This window comes from Schistocerca piceifrons, chromosome 10 (assembly GCF_021461385.2).
Source record: "Schistocerca piceifrons isolate TAMUIC-IGC-003096 chromosome 10, iqSchPice1.1, whole genome shotgun sequence".
Taxonomy (NCBI): Eukaryota; Metazoa; Arthropoda; class Insecta; order Orthoptera; family Acrididae; genus Schistocerca; species Schistocerca piceifrons.
In genome coordinates, this window is record NC_060147.1 from 89503988 (window position 1) to 89522692 (window position 18705).

Below are 18705 nucleotides of genomic sequence, written 5' to 3' on the forward strand. Positions count from 1 at the left end.
TTAACTCTTCTGTCATCCATCATCATATCGTGGATTTTATCAATGATTTCTGGAGTCGTAACCTGGACATCAAAAGCAGACTCGCTATGGCAAAAAAGGCATTTCTGGCCAAGAGAAGTCTACTAATATCAAATACCGGCCTTAATTTGAGGAAGAAATTTCTGAGGATGTACGTCTGGAGTACAGCATTGTATGGTAGTGAAACATGGACTGTGGGAAAACCGGAACAGAAGAGAATCGAAGCATTTGAGATGTTGTGCTGCAGGCGAATGTTGAAAATTAGGTGGACTGATAAGGTAAGGAATGAGGAGGTTCTACGCAGAGGAGAGGAATATGTGGAAAACACTGATAAGGAGAAGGGACAGGATGATAGGACATCTGCTAAGACATGAGGGAATCACTTCCATGGTACTAGAGGGAGCTGTAGAGGGCAAAAACTGTAGAGGAAGACAGAGATTGGAATATGTCAAGCAAATAATTGAGGACGTAGGTTGCAAGTGCTACTCTGAGATGAAGAGGTTAGCACAGGAGAGGTATTCGTGGCGGGCCGCATCAAACCAGTCAGTAGACTGATGACAAGGAAAAAAAAAAAAACAAAAAAAAAACTCCACAGGGCGTCCAGAACGTTCAGCATCACTTGTGCTCATAGGGCCACTCCGATAATTTTGAAACCACTTATAAACTGTTCTAATCGAAGGAGCGGAGTAACTGTAATGTTTATCAAGCTTCTCTTTAGTCTCGTGAGGCGTTTTGTCTTTCGTAAAATAATGTATAATCACCACACAACATTCTTTTTCGTCCATTTCTTGACAATCACTCGACTTCCTCGATTCACACGAATGCCAAACACAAAGAAATAGACGAGGATTGGTGAAACTTGGTGTGCGTTCCTTCCAAAGATCCTACTAACTAAACATGACCTCGATACGCGCCGGTGGTGCCATCTCTCGGACTTTGCGCGGACTTTTCAAACGCTCCTCGTATGGTCCATATTCTTTCGAGGGAATAACAGAAAATTCAAGTCAACACCAGCGCTCTATTTGGTCTGAAGGCGAGACGAATGTGGAACGCATAGTAAAATATTGTTAATTTTCCATCAGTTTTACTGCGGCGCGGAGTGGCTGGTGCAGCTACACTCTCAGAAAACAGAAACGACGCACAACGAAGGAATTATCCGAATGAGACGGAAATCGGTAAATGTGAAGTACATGTACAGACAAACAAATTTTAACAATTTCAGAGTAACTGGATGATTTATTCACGAGATGGGGCTACACAAATTGAGAAAATCAGTAATGCGTAGGTCCAGCTCAGGGCCTTACGCAGGCAGTTATTCGCTTTGGCATTCATTGATAGAGTTCTTGGGTGTCCTCATGAGGGATATCGTGCCAAATTCTGTCCAACTGATGCGTTAGATCGTCAAAATCCCGAGACAGTGAAAGGGCCCTGCCCATTATGCTCCAAACGTTCTCGGGTGGGGTGAGATCTGGCGATCTTGTCGGCTGAGGTAATTTTTCCGGGTTGTATGGCCGTGGTCCATGGAACTCTTCTATCCCTGGCGTCTCGTATCACGAGAAATCCAGACCACGCCCACTGTCCACAGTATCTAGGCCGCTTTTCGACGTCAGACTCGGCAGTCGGCAAGACTCAGCACAACCAGGAGCACCTCCGAAGGTGTCCAACGTAGCCTTGGACGAAACGACAGGGATTGAAGAGTTCCGTGGACCACGGCCATACAACCTGGAAAAATTCTCAGCAGCTGAAACAACCGGTCGTAAAGCATTCATTGAATGGCCGAAGTAATGTTTGGCAGGCACGAAGACAAGCAGTTTTTGGGCGGACGTCATCTTGTTGATGGGTAAGCCATGATGGACGCCGAACCGAGGCGTAGAATATCGTTGACTTACCGTGTGCTGTAAGGGTGCCGCTATGAAATAAAATAGCCTACCAGACCATCAGTCGTGGTTGTCGGGCTGTATGGTGGGTAACAGTCATGTTGGTCTCCCACCGATATCCAGACATGTTCACGCTGGTCATCTGGGCTCAGTTCGAAGCGGAGCTCATCACTGAAGACAATTCCACTCCACGCAATGAGATTCCTGGAGGGACTGCTTACTTCTTGACACTGTGCTCTTCCATGGTTTACCCATTCCTGCCAAAATCATGGAATACTGGTATCACTCCTGTTCTAATGTCAGGCGATTTGCCGATTATTCCGACCGGCTTCTTTGAGCCCAACTACACGTCCTCTCCCAAACGCTGAACATTTGCGTATATAGAATGAGCAGCGGACTGTGCGCTCATATGAAACTTCCTGGCAGATTAAAACTGTGTGCCGGACCGAGACTCGAACTCGGGACCTTTGCCTTTCGCGAGCATGGTAGGAGACGAGGTACTGGCCGAAGTAAAGCTGTGAGGACGGGGAGTGAGTTGTGCTTGGGTAGCTCAGATGGTAGAGCACTTGCCCGCAAAAGGCAAAGGTCCCGAGTTCGAGTCTCGGTCTCGCACACAGTTTTAATCTGCCAGGAAGTTTCATATCAGCGCACACTACGCTGCAGAGTGAAAATCTCATTCTGGAAACATCCCCCAGGCTGTGGCTAAGCCATGTCTCCGCAGTATCCTTTCTTCCAGGAGCGCTAGTTCTGCAAGGTTCGCAGGAGAGCTTCTGTAAAGTTTGGAAGGTAGGAGACGAGGTACTGGCAGAAGTAAAGCTGTGAGAACGGAGCGTGAGTCGTGCTTGAGTAGCTCAGTTGGTAGAGCACTCGCCCACGAAAGGCAAAGGTCCAGAGTTTGAGTCTCGGTCCAGCACACAATCTGCCAGGAAGTTTCATCTGCGTATATTATTGATGCACCTGTTTGCCAAGCATAGTTACTGTCCAACTGAGTAGAAAGAAATTCGCGAAGGTGTCATGGCTCGGTAGCGACATGACCCCCCCATACCATCCTTGCCAAACTCGCGGTGAAACTGCGCTGCAGCGTCATACATTCATCCACCAGCCGCCAAAATTTACAGCTTTGCGTTTTCCGTCGATACCTGTATGAGTATCAGCTTACGACCAACCTGCATAACTACGTCGTGATGCATCGGTTTCTCTTCATTCTTAGGGTGTGTAGCAAATATCCGGACGTGGGAGAATGCAGGATCCTCACAACTTGTTCTGTATGATGTCTCTCACACTGGTCATTAGATTATACGAGGGTGAGTCAAATGAAAACCTTAAATATTTTTTAAAAATATTATTTATTCTGCAGAAGTGGTACAAAGCTGTATCACCTTTCAACTTTATCTCCCCCACGCTCAATGCAATTCCTCCAGCGCTTACAAAGTGCATAAATTCCTTTAGAAGAAAAATTCTTTTGGTAGTCCGCGCAACCACTCATGCACCGCGTGGCGTACCTCTTCATCACAACGGAACTTCTTCCCTCCCATTGCGTCTTTGAGTGGTCCAAACATATGGTAATCACTTGGGGCAAGGTCTGGTGAGTATGGTGGATGAGGAAGACACTCAAAAAGCAGGTCTTTGATTGTTGCAACTGTTGTACGGGCAGTGTGGGGCCTTGCATTACCGTGTTGCAAAAGGACACCTGCTGACAGCAGTCCACGTCGCTTTGATTTGATTGCAGGCTGCAGATGATTTTTTAGGAGATCTTTGTATGATGCACTGGTGACAGTGGTCACTCTAGGCATGTAAAATGACGCCTTTTTCGTCCCAAAAGAGAGTCAGCATAACCTTCCCTGCTGATGGTTCTGTTCGAAACTTCTTTCGTTTTGGTGATGAGGAATGGCGTCATTTCTTGCTCGCTCTCTTCGTTTCCGGTTGGTGGAAGTGAACCCAGGTTTCGTACCCAGTAACGATTCTTGCAAGGAAGCCATCATCTTCTCGTTCAAAGCGCCGAAGAAGTTCTTCACAAGCATCAACACGTCGTTCTCTCATTTCAGGAGTCAGCTGCAGTGGCACCCATCTTGCAGACACTTTGTGAAACTGGAGCACATCATGCACAGTGTGGCGTTCTGACCCACGACTGATCTGTAAACATGTTGCAATGTCATTCAGTGTCACTCGGCGGTTTCCCTTCACTATGGCTTCAACTGCTGCAATGTTCTGTGGAGTCACAACTCGTTGCGCCTGACCTGGACGAGGAGCATCTTCCACTGAAGTCACACCATTTGCGAACTTCCTACTTCATTCGAGACTTGCTGCTGTGACAAACATGCATCACCATACTGGACCTTCATTCGTCGATGAATTTCAATAGGTTTCACATCTTCACTACGCAAAAACCGAATAACAGAACGCTGTTCTTTCCTGGTGCAAGCCGTAAGTGGGGCGGCCATCTTTATACTGATACTGCGACGGTATGTGTGCATCTGCACTATGATCCCACCTACAGGCCATTCTGCACGCTGTTTGTAGCACACTTACCAACTTACAGGATAATAGAGCGAAATTTCGATGTGCTATCACAAATGTAAGGCCTTCATTTGACTCACCCTAGTATTTAATTTAGCTGATAATCGATTTGACTTAGTGAGTTACCACTGTCCACTACGCCATGTCGACATGCTTATGAATAAGAACGATGGCAGTACTCGACGCTGCGTAGTGTCTGTGAGTTGGTAGATTGTAAGGAGAACGTAGGAGGTGGAGAACTGAGGTGGGCAGGAGCCCTTCCGAGCGCAGTTCATCCACCCCTGTCAGTATTGCTTGACATTCCTTGATACGCGTAGAGCAGAATGTTACGACCATTCGCCTTCTCTCAGAATGTCTGGAAATACACAGATATTTGGCGTGCTCTCTTCGGGTAAACTTTACCGAAGTAAACCATTCTTGCTGTGATTTAAACAGACTATGCCCTATAACAACCCAGTAACGACTCACGTAACATATTTATTAAGTCAGTCTGAATTCAGTGCGTGAAAAGAAAACAACATGAGCAGCATACGCCTAAATTAATGTCGCTATGGAAAGATACGAGGGTCACTCCAAAAGAAACACACATTATTTTTTTAAATCCATCTTTTATTCTACATGTTTGAAAGTTTCACAGTGTGTAGATACATCTTTTAGGAACAATATTTTCATTTCTCCACATAATTTCCATCCACCTCAACTGCCTTACGCCATCTTGGAACCAGCGTCTGTATACCCGCACGGTAAAATTCCGGACCACAACGTGCACAAGGGAGTCATCATCTTCAAACCTTGTTCCACGAAGAGAGTCTTTCAGTTTCCCAAAGAGTTGATAGTCACATGGAGCCAGGTCAGGACTGTAAGGCAGGTGTTTCAGTGTTGACCATCCGAGTTTTGTGATCGCTTCCATGGTTTTTTGACTGACATGTGGCCGTGCATTGTCGTGCAACAGCAAAACATCCTGCTTTTGCCGATGTGGTCGAACACGACTCAGTCGAGCTTGAAGTTTCTTCAGTGTCGTCACATATGCATCAGAATTTATGGTTCTTCCACTTGGCAAGATGTCCACAAGCAATAGTCTTTCGGAATCGAAAAACACCGTAGCCATAACTTTTCCAGCAGAAGGTGTGGTTTTGAATTTTTTTCTTGGGTGAATTTGCATGATGCCACTCCATTAACTGCCTCTTCGTCTTTGGTGAAAAATGATGGAGCCACGTTTCATCACCTGTCCCAATTCTTCCAAGAAATTCATCTCCACCATTCCCGTACTGCTCCAAAAGTTCGCTGCATACCATTTTTCTTGTTTCTTTGTGATCCACTGTCAACATCCTGAGAACCCACCTGGCACAAACCTTTTTTAACGCCAACACATTCAGTATTCTGCAATCACTTCCTTCCTCTATCGCAACGTAGCGTGACAATTCGTTCACTGTGATACGTCTGTCAGCAGTCACCAATTCGTTAACTCTCTGCACATTGTCTGGAGTGTGTGCAGTACGAGGCCTGCCGCTGCGAGGACAATCCTCAATATTGCCGTGCCCGCTTTCATCACGTAACCTGCTTGCCCACCGACTAACTGTACTGCGATCGACAGCAGAATCTCCATACACCTTTCTCAACCTCTTGTAGATGTTTCCCACTGTCTCATTCTCACAGCACAGGAATTCTATGACAGCACGTTGCTACTGACGAACGTCAAGTGTAGCAGCCATCTTGAAGACATGCTGTGATGGCGCCACTCATGGGAACAGGTTGAACTAAGAAAACAAGCGGGAAGGATGTATATACACACTGTAAAACTTTCACACGTGTAGAATGAAAACTGTATTTTTACAAAAGTAGTGTGCATTTCTTTTGGAGTGACCCTCGTACTATACATAGAATAAGAAACTGAGTAGTGTTAAGCTTTAGAAATCAATCACAAGATCCTAATAACAATTGAACTGTCAGGATACTTCCCATTTATTGTTCTTTCAGCTGCAACTGAGATGGAACAATAAATGAGAATTATATTAATTATCTAAACAGTTGCCGAATCTCTCAAGACAATTATGTCAACTGCAATTGAAGTACTGTAGTTAGCAACTTCTTATAGTCTGTCTTGACGAAGCCCCTGGCCCAATTGTCTTTGAAAGCAGTATGATTCCAAATAGCCTAAGCACTGATGGGCCAGTTTCCCGCAAACGAGTGCCCAAATCTTTCCAAACGTTTCTGTAACCATCATCGACTACAGACAATCGTAATATTTGGGATTTCTCTCTCTCTCTCTCTCTCTCTCTCTCTCTCTCTCTCTCTCTCTCTCTCTCTAATAAACAGTCGTTTCTGATGTGTCCAATATGGAGTTTGCTATCGTTGACAGGTCCTGACTGGTTATCAGAAAAGGAAAACTCATATGGCTTTGTTCACAGGGTGACCCCAAAGAGTAAATTCAGTGGCCTAATCGAAAGCGTTTCCTACCTATTTCCACAATGGCCTCTCTCCTCAGTATATTTTGAGAGTTGTATGTGACAGAGATTGGAATACGTCAAGCAAATAATTGAGGACGTAGGTTGCAAGTGCTAGTCTGAGATGAAGAGGATGAAGAGGTTCGCACAGGAAAGGAATTCGTGGAGGGCCGCATTAAACCAGTCGGTAGATTGATGACCAAAAAAAAAAAGTTAAGTGTATCCAGTGCATGTAGGTGATTGTAATGGGTACATGTCAAGACTAGTATCAAGCTCGTGTTGGTGATGGAGTGGGCAAAGTGAGTGGAACCCACTGTCAGCACACAGCTTGCCCTTCCCAAATGGCACCAAAGATGCCGCCAAGCTTAATGTTCCCAACCAATAGGCAGATCACCTTCAAGAATGTCTCAGGCCCTAATACACTGCAGAGAGGTTTGGAATGTAGTCCAGTACACTCGCGCAAAGATTGGTGATTTGGAACTCAGCGCCACCTCCTCTCCTCTCCTCCTACTGCTGGGCATGTACTGGTGGTGAGCTCTTTTTCCACGATCAGGATTCCACCCAGGTACCTCTGAGCCAAGCCCCAGCAGTCAGGCTTGCGTTAGAGACGGCAGCTATGGGAGCCTTGTGCGGTTGTCCAGCACTGAACGTTATTCGTTACTGGACCCTTCAAACATGCATTCAACGAAAAGTGTAGCAACATACAGTGTCCATAATGGCGAATGAATCTACTATTTTTGGGTTTCGCTGGACAACTAAGGAATTTTTTGCAAGAAGCATCATACCAAGTGGAAGAAATTAATAACCGTGGATAGAAACAGAGCAGTAACTAGATAAAATCATTTCCTCTAGCTGCACCAATTTCAGTGAATTGCAAGAACTGCATCATTGCATCACCAAGAGCTATTGTAATAAATATTCATTCACAGACAACTATTTATGGTCGAGCAATCATGTTCGTCACAGATACAACTAGAGTAAAAAAATGTCCTCGGTGGCAAAACATTCAATTGTTTTGAGTTGCAGCATGTATCGTATACACATGTGTCTGTTGTCTCATACATTACCTATCAATCACCAACAGTACTTTACAATGTTAAGCATACTGTCCGACCAAAGACATTAACTTCTGTTGACAGCACTTTTTCAGCATCCATACAATGACAGCAGACTCACTGCAGGACAAGGGGGGGGGGGGGGTTGTTTGGGGGGAAGAGACCAAACAGCTAGGTCATCGGTCTCGTCGGATTAGGGAAGGGCGGGGAAGGAAGTCGGCTGTGCCCTTTCAAAGAAACCATCCCAGCATTTGCCTGGAGCGATTTAGGAAAATCACAGAAAACCTAAATCAGGTTGGCCGGACATGGGATTGAACCATCGTCCTCCTGAATGCAGGACAAGGTCACAACTATGTTAAGCCCACGTATTCCCAGGCTGCCAGCCTCCATAAAATAACAGTGGACTCATTGCCCAAGTTGATCAGATATACCCACTGTTAAGTCTATTTCATTGGAGGTTCTCAGAATTCAGACACTGAGAGAGGACCCACTGCATGAGTTGGCCAGACCTGTGTACTGTTGATCAAAGGTTACCCCAGCTTCTCAGAATCTGGACATTATAAGAGTGGACTCATTTCCTGAGTTAGCCAGACCAGCCCACCTGAACCAGTGTCCTTCAGGGTTCTCAGAATGTGGACAGTGAGAGTGGACCCATTTTCTGAGTTGGTCAATGCTACCCCCTATTAAGCACATGTCACACCAGGTTCTCAGTTCCACGCAGTGAGACTGAACCTACTTCTCAGCTTCCCACACTTACCCACTCACATCTGGACGATGAGAGTGGACTCACTGCCCAAGTTGGGCTGGTCTACCTGTTGCAGAACATAGGGTATGTCAGGTTTTCATCTAGACTGCGTGGAACAAAAGGTGCTTACATTGGAGTACTTAAATTAGCAAGATTATTCTAGCAGAATTTGCTTAGTCACTGTTGACGATTATGAGGTACTCTGCTGTCGATAAACTTGTGTTGCTCCCATATGACAGAGTGTGTAATCCACGTCTCTAGGATAGCGGTCATGTGTTTTCTGATGACAGGCAATATTTTGGCCTACAGGGACTCCCCGAATGTGTGCAGCCCCACACGTCAAACCAAAATTGCAGTGTGCCTCTAGTGACAGAGGTACAATGAGTAATTGGCATTAAAGTTTACTGGAGATGTTGGTCAGATGAAGATATTCTAGGTATCTGACAAAGTGCAACAACTTTATGCAATGAGTGAAATATGTAAGGTGGATACTGACAGAGTGAAAGAGTACCTGAAATTCAGGGCTTCAGAGAAGTGAAACATTGTAGGAGTGTAAACCTTTGCTTCTTTTGCATTCGTGGTGATTAGTCTTGTACGTGTCCTTGAGGAGACAGGCTTTACTCGCCTTATGCAGAAAGTCAGTCATTGGCTTTTTTGTATAGCGGTTTAGTAGTTTTATTTGTCTTTTGTAGCTCTCCTCCTTGAAATTTAGTAAATAGTAATAAATTGTTTGATCAAGTGTTAGTTCCAGGTGATTTACTTCGACCATGTTTTACTGTCTACTGAGTATTTATTATTAACTTTGCTACTTCTTTGTCCTCAGCTGATTTATTTTATTTGGAGAGGTCAATACAGTACACTGAATGTTCTAAAAAAAAACTATATTTATTCCTAACTTTGACAGTCATTTCTGCCACTTTCATACGAAAGGAGTCAAGTATTTAATCTCGTTCATGATTCCTGGACTGCAGAAGTGTTTGAAACTGGTTGAAAAAACGGAACTGCCAGTCAAAATTACCGATAAATTAAAAAAAAAATTGACCTCAGTAGTTAAACTTCTTTGATTGCTAATAGTCAAGCTTACCTTTGAAAACCATTGGATAAACTTAACATTACTATTTTTGAAAGTATACTAAAAAATCAACAATAATATGGCAAAATAATATATAAACAGCACATAAAGATGTGTACATATTTATAATAGAAGCAGTTGATAGTTTTTTTGTATCCAGGGCAGTCAAAGGGAACTAGTTAGGTAGAGATGCCAATTAGGATGACACTGGCACCCACAATCAGAAGTACAGCGTTCAAACCCAACCGATCTGTCCAGGTGTAGGATACCTGTCGTATCCCTAAGTAGCTTGAGGCAGAGACTAGGGTGTTTCTTTTTAAAATGATAGGACTAGAGCTTCATACGAGTTTTCGGCGTAGAAAAAGCCTTCGATAGTGGTGTAACATATTCAAAAGTCTCTCTATAGGAAGAGGCACATAATATACGATACATACGAGAACCATTGAGAGTGAAAGAGCTACACTGAAGTGCTCGTATTAAAAAGGGTGTGAGATAGGAGTGTAACATTTACCCCCTACTACTCAATATATACATCGAAAAATCAACGATGGAAGTAAAGGAGGGGTTCAGGAGTGGGACTGAAAGTCATGGTGAAGGATATCAGCGATAAGACTCGCTGATGACGTTACTGTCTTCAATGGAAGAGAAGGAGATTCATAACATCTGTTGAGTGGCCCAGTGACTACAGAGTATGGATCGACAGTAAGCTGAAGGAAGACGAAAGAAATAAGGAGTAACAGAGACGAGAATAGTGAGGAAGTTAAAATAAAAACTGGTGTTCAAGGAGTACACGATGCTACCGGCTTCTGATACCTTGGAAGGAGAATACTGTATGACAGGAAAAGCAAGGAGTACATAGAAAGCAGACTTTCACAGGCAAAGAAGGCATTGCTGGTCAGAATAAGTCTAGTAGTATGTAGCAGTGGCTTTAATTTGAAAAAGAGACTGTTGAGAATATACGTCTGGAGCACAGTACTCTATGATAGTGAATCATGCATTAGTGGAAAGTGGGAAAGAAGAGAATCGAAGCGTTTGTGGTGTGGTGCTGCAGAAGGGTGTTGAATATCAGGTGGACTGGTAAGAAATGAGGAGATCCTTTGCAGAACTGGCTAATAAAGGACTAGGTGGGAAACACAGGCTAGGAGGAGGATAGGATGATACGACATGTGTTAAGATTTTAGGGAATAGCTTTCATGGTACTAGGGGGAGCTGTAGAAACTGTAGGGAAAGACAAAGATTGTCATATCAAGGGCAGTGAAATGGAAACCAAACACCTGTTGCAATGGGACCATGTAATGCTTCCATCAAAAGTAATCGTCATGGGTTTTAAGACATTTATCCCATTGGGAAACATGATGATCAGGTCTTGTTTCGTAGAAGGTGGTCGTCGGCTGATGGATCCACAACTGCATCCACTCCTCCACTTCGTAGTGCGACTGGAACAGACGCCCATCATATCTTTCTTCAGGTACACAAATATATGAAAGTGAAAGATCCAGGCTCTACGAAGGATGATGCAGTGTTTCTCAACGAATTCTCTGAACTGTAGTCTTCGTCTAATTGGCAGTGTGGGGACGGGCGTTATCATGCAGCAGGATGTTCTGTCTGACAGCTGGAGGGGAAACAGCAATGCCAACAGTGGAAGTATCCCACACCTCCCTTGCCAAAGAAATCCAAGCCATCCGGAGATGTTCGTATAAGCTCTGGTAATGTCATGAGGACTGCAAAGTCGCTCTGCTCATTGAGTTCCTCGAACGTGGAACCACAATCAACATGCAATGCTATGAAGGAACTGTGATGCACCATAAAGTTGGAACACCCAGGAATGCTGTTGGGCAGAATCATACTGTTACACAATAATTTTACTGTCAACCAGAGGAAGGCCACACTGCAGTGATTTGTTTGGGAAACACTGCAGCAGCCTTAGTACAGTTTGTATTTTACACGGTCGGATTTTCGCTTCTTTGGCGACCTGAAGAAAGACGAGCTGCTGTCAGATGAGGAAGTGCAAGAGTGAGAATGATTGTGGATTGGTCAGTGGCCGACCACGTTCTACGTAAAAGGAATTGTTTGCATCTTCAACATTTCGTGGTCTTGTCAGCAGCTGTATAAATAATAATTTTATTTTTAATAATCAACAGCCTAAGTTGCACCGTTTCCCTAGAATTTACCTAGGTTTCAGTTGGGATAACCCGACCTTCTTCAGCATAACAGTAACTACCGTTTGTCCATAGTGGATATCGTCAGGCTAAAACTACAAATCCACAAATTATCGTCAGACTGTAGAAACTTATCTGAAACTGCCTCGCCCCCACTTCCCGACCGCGATGCGGCAGCCACGAGTGCTCCACTGCAATGACCGTAGCGTCATGAGGCCCGCCCACGTGGACACACTACCTTACGCCTGCGCATAAACTGTGTGATGGGTACTTGTTGGGACAAGACGCGAACTTAACTCCTGAACTTGAATTTACTAGTAAAGTGAAACAAAAGGTATAGCTGAGGAAAGGGCGTATAAGTTATCCTGTGCAGAACGTACTTAGATCGACTGTCTTAACATGTATGAAGTATTCATTGGTCATGATATGAGGAAGATACGTGCTTACAAGGTATGGCCTATGTAGGAAAATTTTTGTGCTTAAGCACGAAGTTTAATCACCTAAAACGAACTTGGGAGTGGGAAGGATAATATAAAGCCTACATCGTCATTATTACGACTGGGTCTAGAAATTTTTTTTAAGACGTATTTGTTAAGCACTTGCTTAGCTGTGGTTACAATGCATGAACATCCTATTGACTTAGCACACAAATAGTCATGATTGAACTTGTGACCAAGTCTATATCTAATCTGTAACATCCGGCAATATGGGCCATATAAATTAGATGGTCATTATTCAAGATTAGTATATTTGACTACTATAGCGTTTTCCGCCACTCATAACCATAACTCCGCCAAGAAGCTCAATCACGCACGTGCATTAGTTTTTGACTTGATTGTAGACCATATCAGGTCAAATATACTAATCTTGAATAATGACCATCTAATTTATATGGCCCATATTGCCGGATGTTACAGATTAGATATAGACTTGGTCACAAGTTCAATCATGACTATTTGTGTGCTAAGTCAATAGGATGTTCATGCATTGTAAACATAGCTAAGCAAGTGCTTAACAAATGCGTCTTAAAAAAATTTCTAGACCCAGTCGTAATAATGACGATGTTGACTTTATATTATCCTTCCCACACCCAAGTTCTTTTTAGGTGATTAAACTTCATGCTTAAGAACAAAAATTTTCCTACATAGGCAGTACCTTGTAAGCACATAATGTCTTCCTCATATCATGACCAACGAATACTTCATAAATGTTAAGGAAGTCGATCTAAGTACGTTCTGCACAGGGTGACATATACGCCCTTTTCCTCAGCTATAACTTTTGTTTACACTTTACTAGTAAATTCAAGTTTAGGAGTTAAGCTCGCATCTTGTCCCAACAAGTACCTATCACACAGTTTATGCGCAGACACAAGGTAGTGTGTCCACATAGGCGGGCCTCATGATGCTACGGTCAGTTCCAGTACAGCACTCGTGGCTGCCGCATCGCGGTCGCGAAGTGGTACCGAGGCAGTTTCAGATACGGTTTTACAGTCTGACGATAATTTGTGGATTTGTAGTTTTAGCCTGACGATATCCACTATGGACAAACGGTAGTTACTGTTATGCTGAAGGAGGTCGGGTTATCCCAACTGAAACCTTGGTAAATTCTAGGGAAACGGTGCAAGTGAGACTGTTGATTATTAAAATTAAAGTTAGGAATTTTCTGTGTCTTGAATGAGATTTTCGTTCTGCAGCAGAGTGTGCGCTGATACTTCCGGGCAGATTAAAACTGTCTGCCCGACTGAGTCTCGAACTCGGGACCTTTGCCTTTCACGGGCAAGTGCTCTACCTTAAAGCTGTGAGGACCAGGTGTAAGTCGTGCTTCGGTAGCTCAGATGGTAGAGCACTTGCCCGCGAAAGGCAAAGGTCCCGAGTTCGAGTCTCGGTCGGGCACACAGTTTTAATCTGCCAGGAAGTTTCAATTGTTTGTCTTGTCTCCCAGCGAGATAAACATCTTAAAGTGTGTGGTGATTATTTTGATTGGTACCATTCTCGGGTCTTATGTTTACATTTGACTGCCAGTTATACATCCAGTCATGATGTGATTTAGGATATTGTGTGTAAGTGAGAAACTGAGAGGAGGAGATCGTCACTGGAGTGGATGTCGCAGTCGGCCGCATCAAACCAGTCATGAGAGTAATAATGCAGAATCGAAAAAAGACTGGATTGCTTAACATGGATCCAGAGTGTGATGACTGACCGCCCCATCCTTGTAACCCAGTGTCGGCAGCTGCCCCCCCCCCCCCTCTCGGTGTTTGCTTGAGCACATGCACCTGGTGCAGTCGCGCCCAACATGGTCACTGTCCGCTACGCGCGCGCCCTCCGGCGGTCAACAGCTGAACTGCGGCGCTGGCTGAGTCGCACCGGCGCGACCGACACACGGCGTGGGCGGTGCGCGTGGGTGGTGCGTGGGCAGTGCGTGTTGCGCGGCGCGGAACGCAGGCTGCAGGCGTGCCGCTTTCAGCGCCGACGGCAACTTCGAGGTGACGCTGGCGACCAAGGCGACCATCTACCACCAGGGCCTCGTCGAGTGGAAGCCGCCCGCCATCTACAAGTCCTCCTGCGAGATCGACGTCGAGTATTTCCCGTTTGACGAGCAGACGTGCGTGCTCAAATTCGGTAGTTGGACCTATGACGGGTTTAAGGTAAGCTCACTCTCCCACTCTCCTTCCTCCGGTCGATCTCCCTCCCCTCCTACCTTCCCCACCCCTCAGTTTTCTTTTCAGGTGACTGGGCTGTGCTCGCCAGTGGTACAGTTGCCAGTTTCCCCATATTTAAAATAGCCTAATTTTGTAAACTTCCAGTTGTGCTACACACGAGTCACCCCCAGCTCCACAGCATCCTTTGCAGACAAAGCTCTTTCTTGAGAGTCGGTAACATTGTAACCTCCCAACAAATAAAGTAATATAAATGATATTCACATTTAGCGTAACTACCCCAACAGTGAAAATATGTATAGCATTGACATCTAGTGTAACCTAGCAACAGTTTATTATTCTGTAACCTACCAATAATAACGTGACTAATTTCTCAATAAATTTGTGGCTCACTTATAACCTTTCAATAATTGACTGTGAGTTTGAACTGGTAAATTTTGGATGTCAGCAGTGCTGCCCTGAAAGATCATTCTGAATAAATTGAAAATTCTTACCTTAATAAGGTCGTCGGATAACGCATATATATTGAAACGTCCCCTTTTTGAAGAATTATACATGACTGTGCTTAACCTAACACACAATATTTTTCTAGCGCAACGCAATCTGACTTTCAGAAATCCATACAAAAGAATGGCCCTGACTAACATTAACCTATACGTTTCACAAATCACTTACCTCACAAAAATCTTGGTTACTCGAACTACTGCAATACAGCAAGCACCACTACTGCCAGCTAAATAAAAGATTCAAACTACGGAAGGCACTTACTACTGATAGGCATAGTTAGCAAATGAAAGATTTTAATAGAGAACAAACAATGTATTTACCTTAATAGTCATAATATATATAGCAGTTCATGACAAATTACAAAACTCCGCCATCTCTCTCCCCACATCCACCACTGCTGGCGGCTCACCTCCAACTGAGCAATGGTACGCGCTGCTCACATCCAGCTGCCGCTGCCCAACACTACAATGGCAGACAACAATGCAAACTAGCCACAGACTGCACACAGCACAGCCAGTGATTTTCATATAGAGCGCTACGTGGCGTTACCAATAAAAAAACCTAAACAGCCTACTTACAATATCTGCTCCTGGAAGAAATTTTTCTGGCATAGCCCAGTGCAATACTAGCCGATAGATTTGTCGTGTATCAAAGGAAACAAGTGATTTTTCTTTACAATAATTGGGATGACCATGGATTGGAGAAATCCGTAAATTCTTTAAATTGAGATCAATGATTGTCAAAAGTTAATTTTTGTAAGAAAGATTATTATTAAGATATTCTTTTTAAAAACATTTACATGGGACTTGATATAACAATAGTACAGATGTGTGAGGGTGCTTTTACCTTATACTACTTCACTCAGGCACCACTATCGCTCCCCACGACCGGCCCAGCCAACTCCATACACCAGACAGCTCGCTACTACTTACTCCTACTGCTACTCAGCTCCTACTGCATACAACACTGCTCTCTGGTCTGAGATTCTCTTATAGCTTACATATCGCAGGCAGCGCGTGAGCAACCCATCGAAATTACATCTGCTCGAGTGCGCTAGCAATACATCCGTTAGTCATGGACCTCTTACAACATCTTGGCAACATTAAAGGATTCACCACAGCGGAATGTATTTATTAACATACACATATACACAATGATCCAACTTCTCCTACTGATGTCGTAATGTTACAGTTATAAACCATGTGCCAGATAGATTTTCATATTATCCCGCTCGCTACACGCAAACTGTCAGTCAAAAAGAAAAAAAAAGAACACCACCTTTTTGTAAGAAATTTAATGTAGTTTAATTTTGGACCGGGATACGTATTCACTAGAGTCCGTAGTTTCAAGTAGTTGAAGAAAATCGTAAGAAAGTGTCTGCCACGTGCAATCCCCACTTCCACACTGAGCCCCATCAGTCAGGACTTCCAGTATACTGTTCCTAGACAGACCCCCCCCCCTCCTACCATTGAACAAAAATTTGCGACTGCACTCATTATATCCCACGTTTGACCTTTTTTGGTCTTCACTGACTGGCCTTACTACACCACAAGCTTAGTCAAGCACTTACAGATTGTAAAACTGACATTTGTGTAAATTTTACCTTTGCGAATTTTAATAGCATAAAAAAGCAAGTATGTCTATGTGTTTGGCAGGCATTCTGCCTACGAACATACATTCTATTTTATTGTATTGTATGTTAACCGGGGACCTAGAAACGACAGAGAGGCTCCGTCCCCACCGCAGCCGCAGTGGTCCACAACCCCATGACGACTACTGCAGTCCACTTCAGACTTCACCCCTCCGCCGCCCCACACCGAACCAAGGATTATTGTGTGGTTCGGCCCCGGGTGGACCCCCCAGGCAACGTCTCACACCAGACAAGTGTAGCCCCTATGTTTGTGTGGTAGAGTAATGGTGGTGTACATACACATGGAGAACTTGTTTGCACAGCAATCGCCGACATAGTGTAACTGAGGCGGAATAAGGGGAACCAGCCTGCATTCGGCAAGGTAGATGGAAAACTGCCTAAAAACTATCCACAGACTGGCCAGTTCACTGGCCGGTTCACCGGACCTCCGCTGGGCGGATTCGTGCCGGGGACCAGGAGCTCCTTCCAGCCCATAAAGTCGTGAGTTAGACCACAAGGCCAACTGGGCCGACAACATACATTACTTGCAAGGTTACAGTTTGGATAGAATTTTCAACGTAATTAGTTTTAGTATAACATTCACGAAATTCATTATTTTTTCATTAGCCTCATGGGCAAGTTTAAATTAATGACATTAACGAAGTAGCCGATCATACTGGTGGCGTAATAGTCTGATCAATAGGGACTGAAGAAGGCAACTATTTTTATACAGTGGAAGGAGGGAGTGCCATGAACAATGCACTAAAATTCCTGAGTGATGAGGAATGAGTGCGGGGGTGGACGTGCATTTGATGGTCCCTCTCGTCTCTTCTTTCCTGAATAACTCAAAACCGTCGCCTCCAATAGAAACGTATCACAATACTAAATTTACCTACTTAAATTTCCTGCAAAAAAAGGCCTGATAATTTTTTTCTGTAGGACTAATAATTTGAGCATAGTGAGTGAGAAGCCAGCGGGTGTGGCCGTGCAGTTCTAGGCGCTTCACTAGCGCTACACTCGCAGGATAGAATCCTGTCTTGGGCATGGATGTGTGTGATGTCCTTAGGTTAGTTAGGTTTAAGTAGTTCTAAGCTCTAGGGGACTGATGACTTCAGAAGTTAAGTCCCATAGTGCTCAGAGCCATTTGAACCAATTTTTTTTTTTTTATTTTTTTGAGTGAGAAAATATGAAAACCTCGTGTGTGGTTTTTTAAGGCCTGATAGGTCCTGTAACATTGCGGGTTGCATGCAACGAGATCGGTAGGGGCAGCTGACTTACCCCGTAGATTAGTCGGCAAGGCAAACTGGTTACCTGGCCAGGCTGGCAGCAACATCACTTTTATACTTGAGAACGGAGGTGGGCTCGGCTAGACAGTACCGGTGTACACTCCCACACACTTACAAATAGAGCACTGTCAAATGCTACATATCTGTTTGCACAGCTGAGTGAAGTGCTGTAACAACAAGAACAGAAACAAAGCACAAAGTATATCTCAACTTCACAGGTCACAACACTTGACTGACAATGTCTGTAAAACTACCTTCCCCCAAGATGTCGCTATTTTCCACTCCCATTTTTTTTCCATTCTCGTATCTGTAGAATCTTCGTTTGCTGTTCTAGTGTCCGTACACAGGTAGCAGTCCAGCATTTGGCCACTGCATGACACGGGGAGCTGTGAAAATAGTAAGAAGCCAGACAATATGTTGTTCTTCCATTGTTAATTTGATCACTATTGAAGAAAATCTCAAGCTAGCTTTGTCAGTTCACTTTTCTAAAATATACTGAGATATTGTTAAATTGTTTTGCATAAACGTAAGGTAACAGTTTATGTAAATAGCTTAGCTGCTGGAAGGACTTCATCGCTGTTGAGCAGTATATTTTTAAACAAATAAATATTACACCATACTTCACCAGATGATGGCGTGTGTTGCGAGTTGCTGGGGCTAGCAGTGTATTTGACAATAAATTCTTCTAGAATCTTCATATATGAATGATGCTCTAAGCCCCCCCCCCCCTATTCTAACT

General features: G+C 44.1%; 1 protein-coding gene across 1 annotated transcript in view; it reads left to right on the forward strand.

Annotated features, from left to right (window-relative positions):
- The window catches only part of LOC124718881 (acetylcholine receptor subunit alpha-like), a 638987-nt gene that overhangs the window by 362879 nt on the left and 257403 nt on the right, over positions 1-18705 (forward strand). Inside the window, 1 exon segment of the mRNA XM_047244518.1 lies at positions 14351-14531. Within this exon segment, the coding sequence (XP_047100474.1) occupies positions 14351-14531 (181 nt within the window).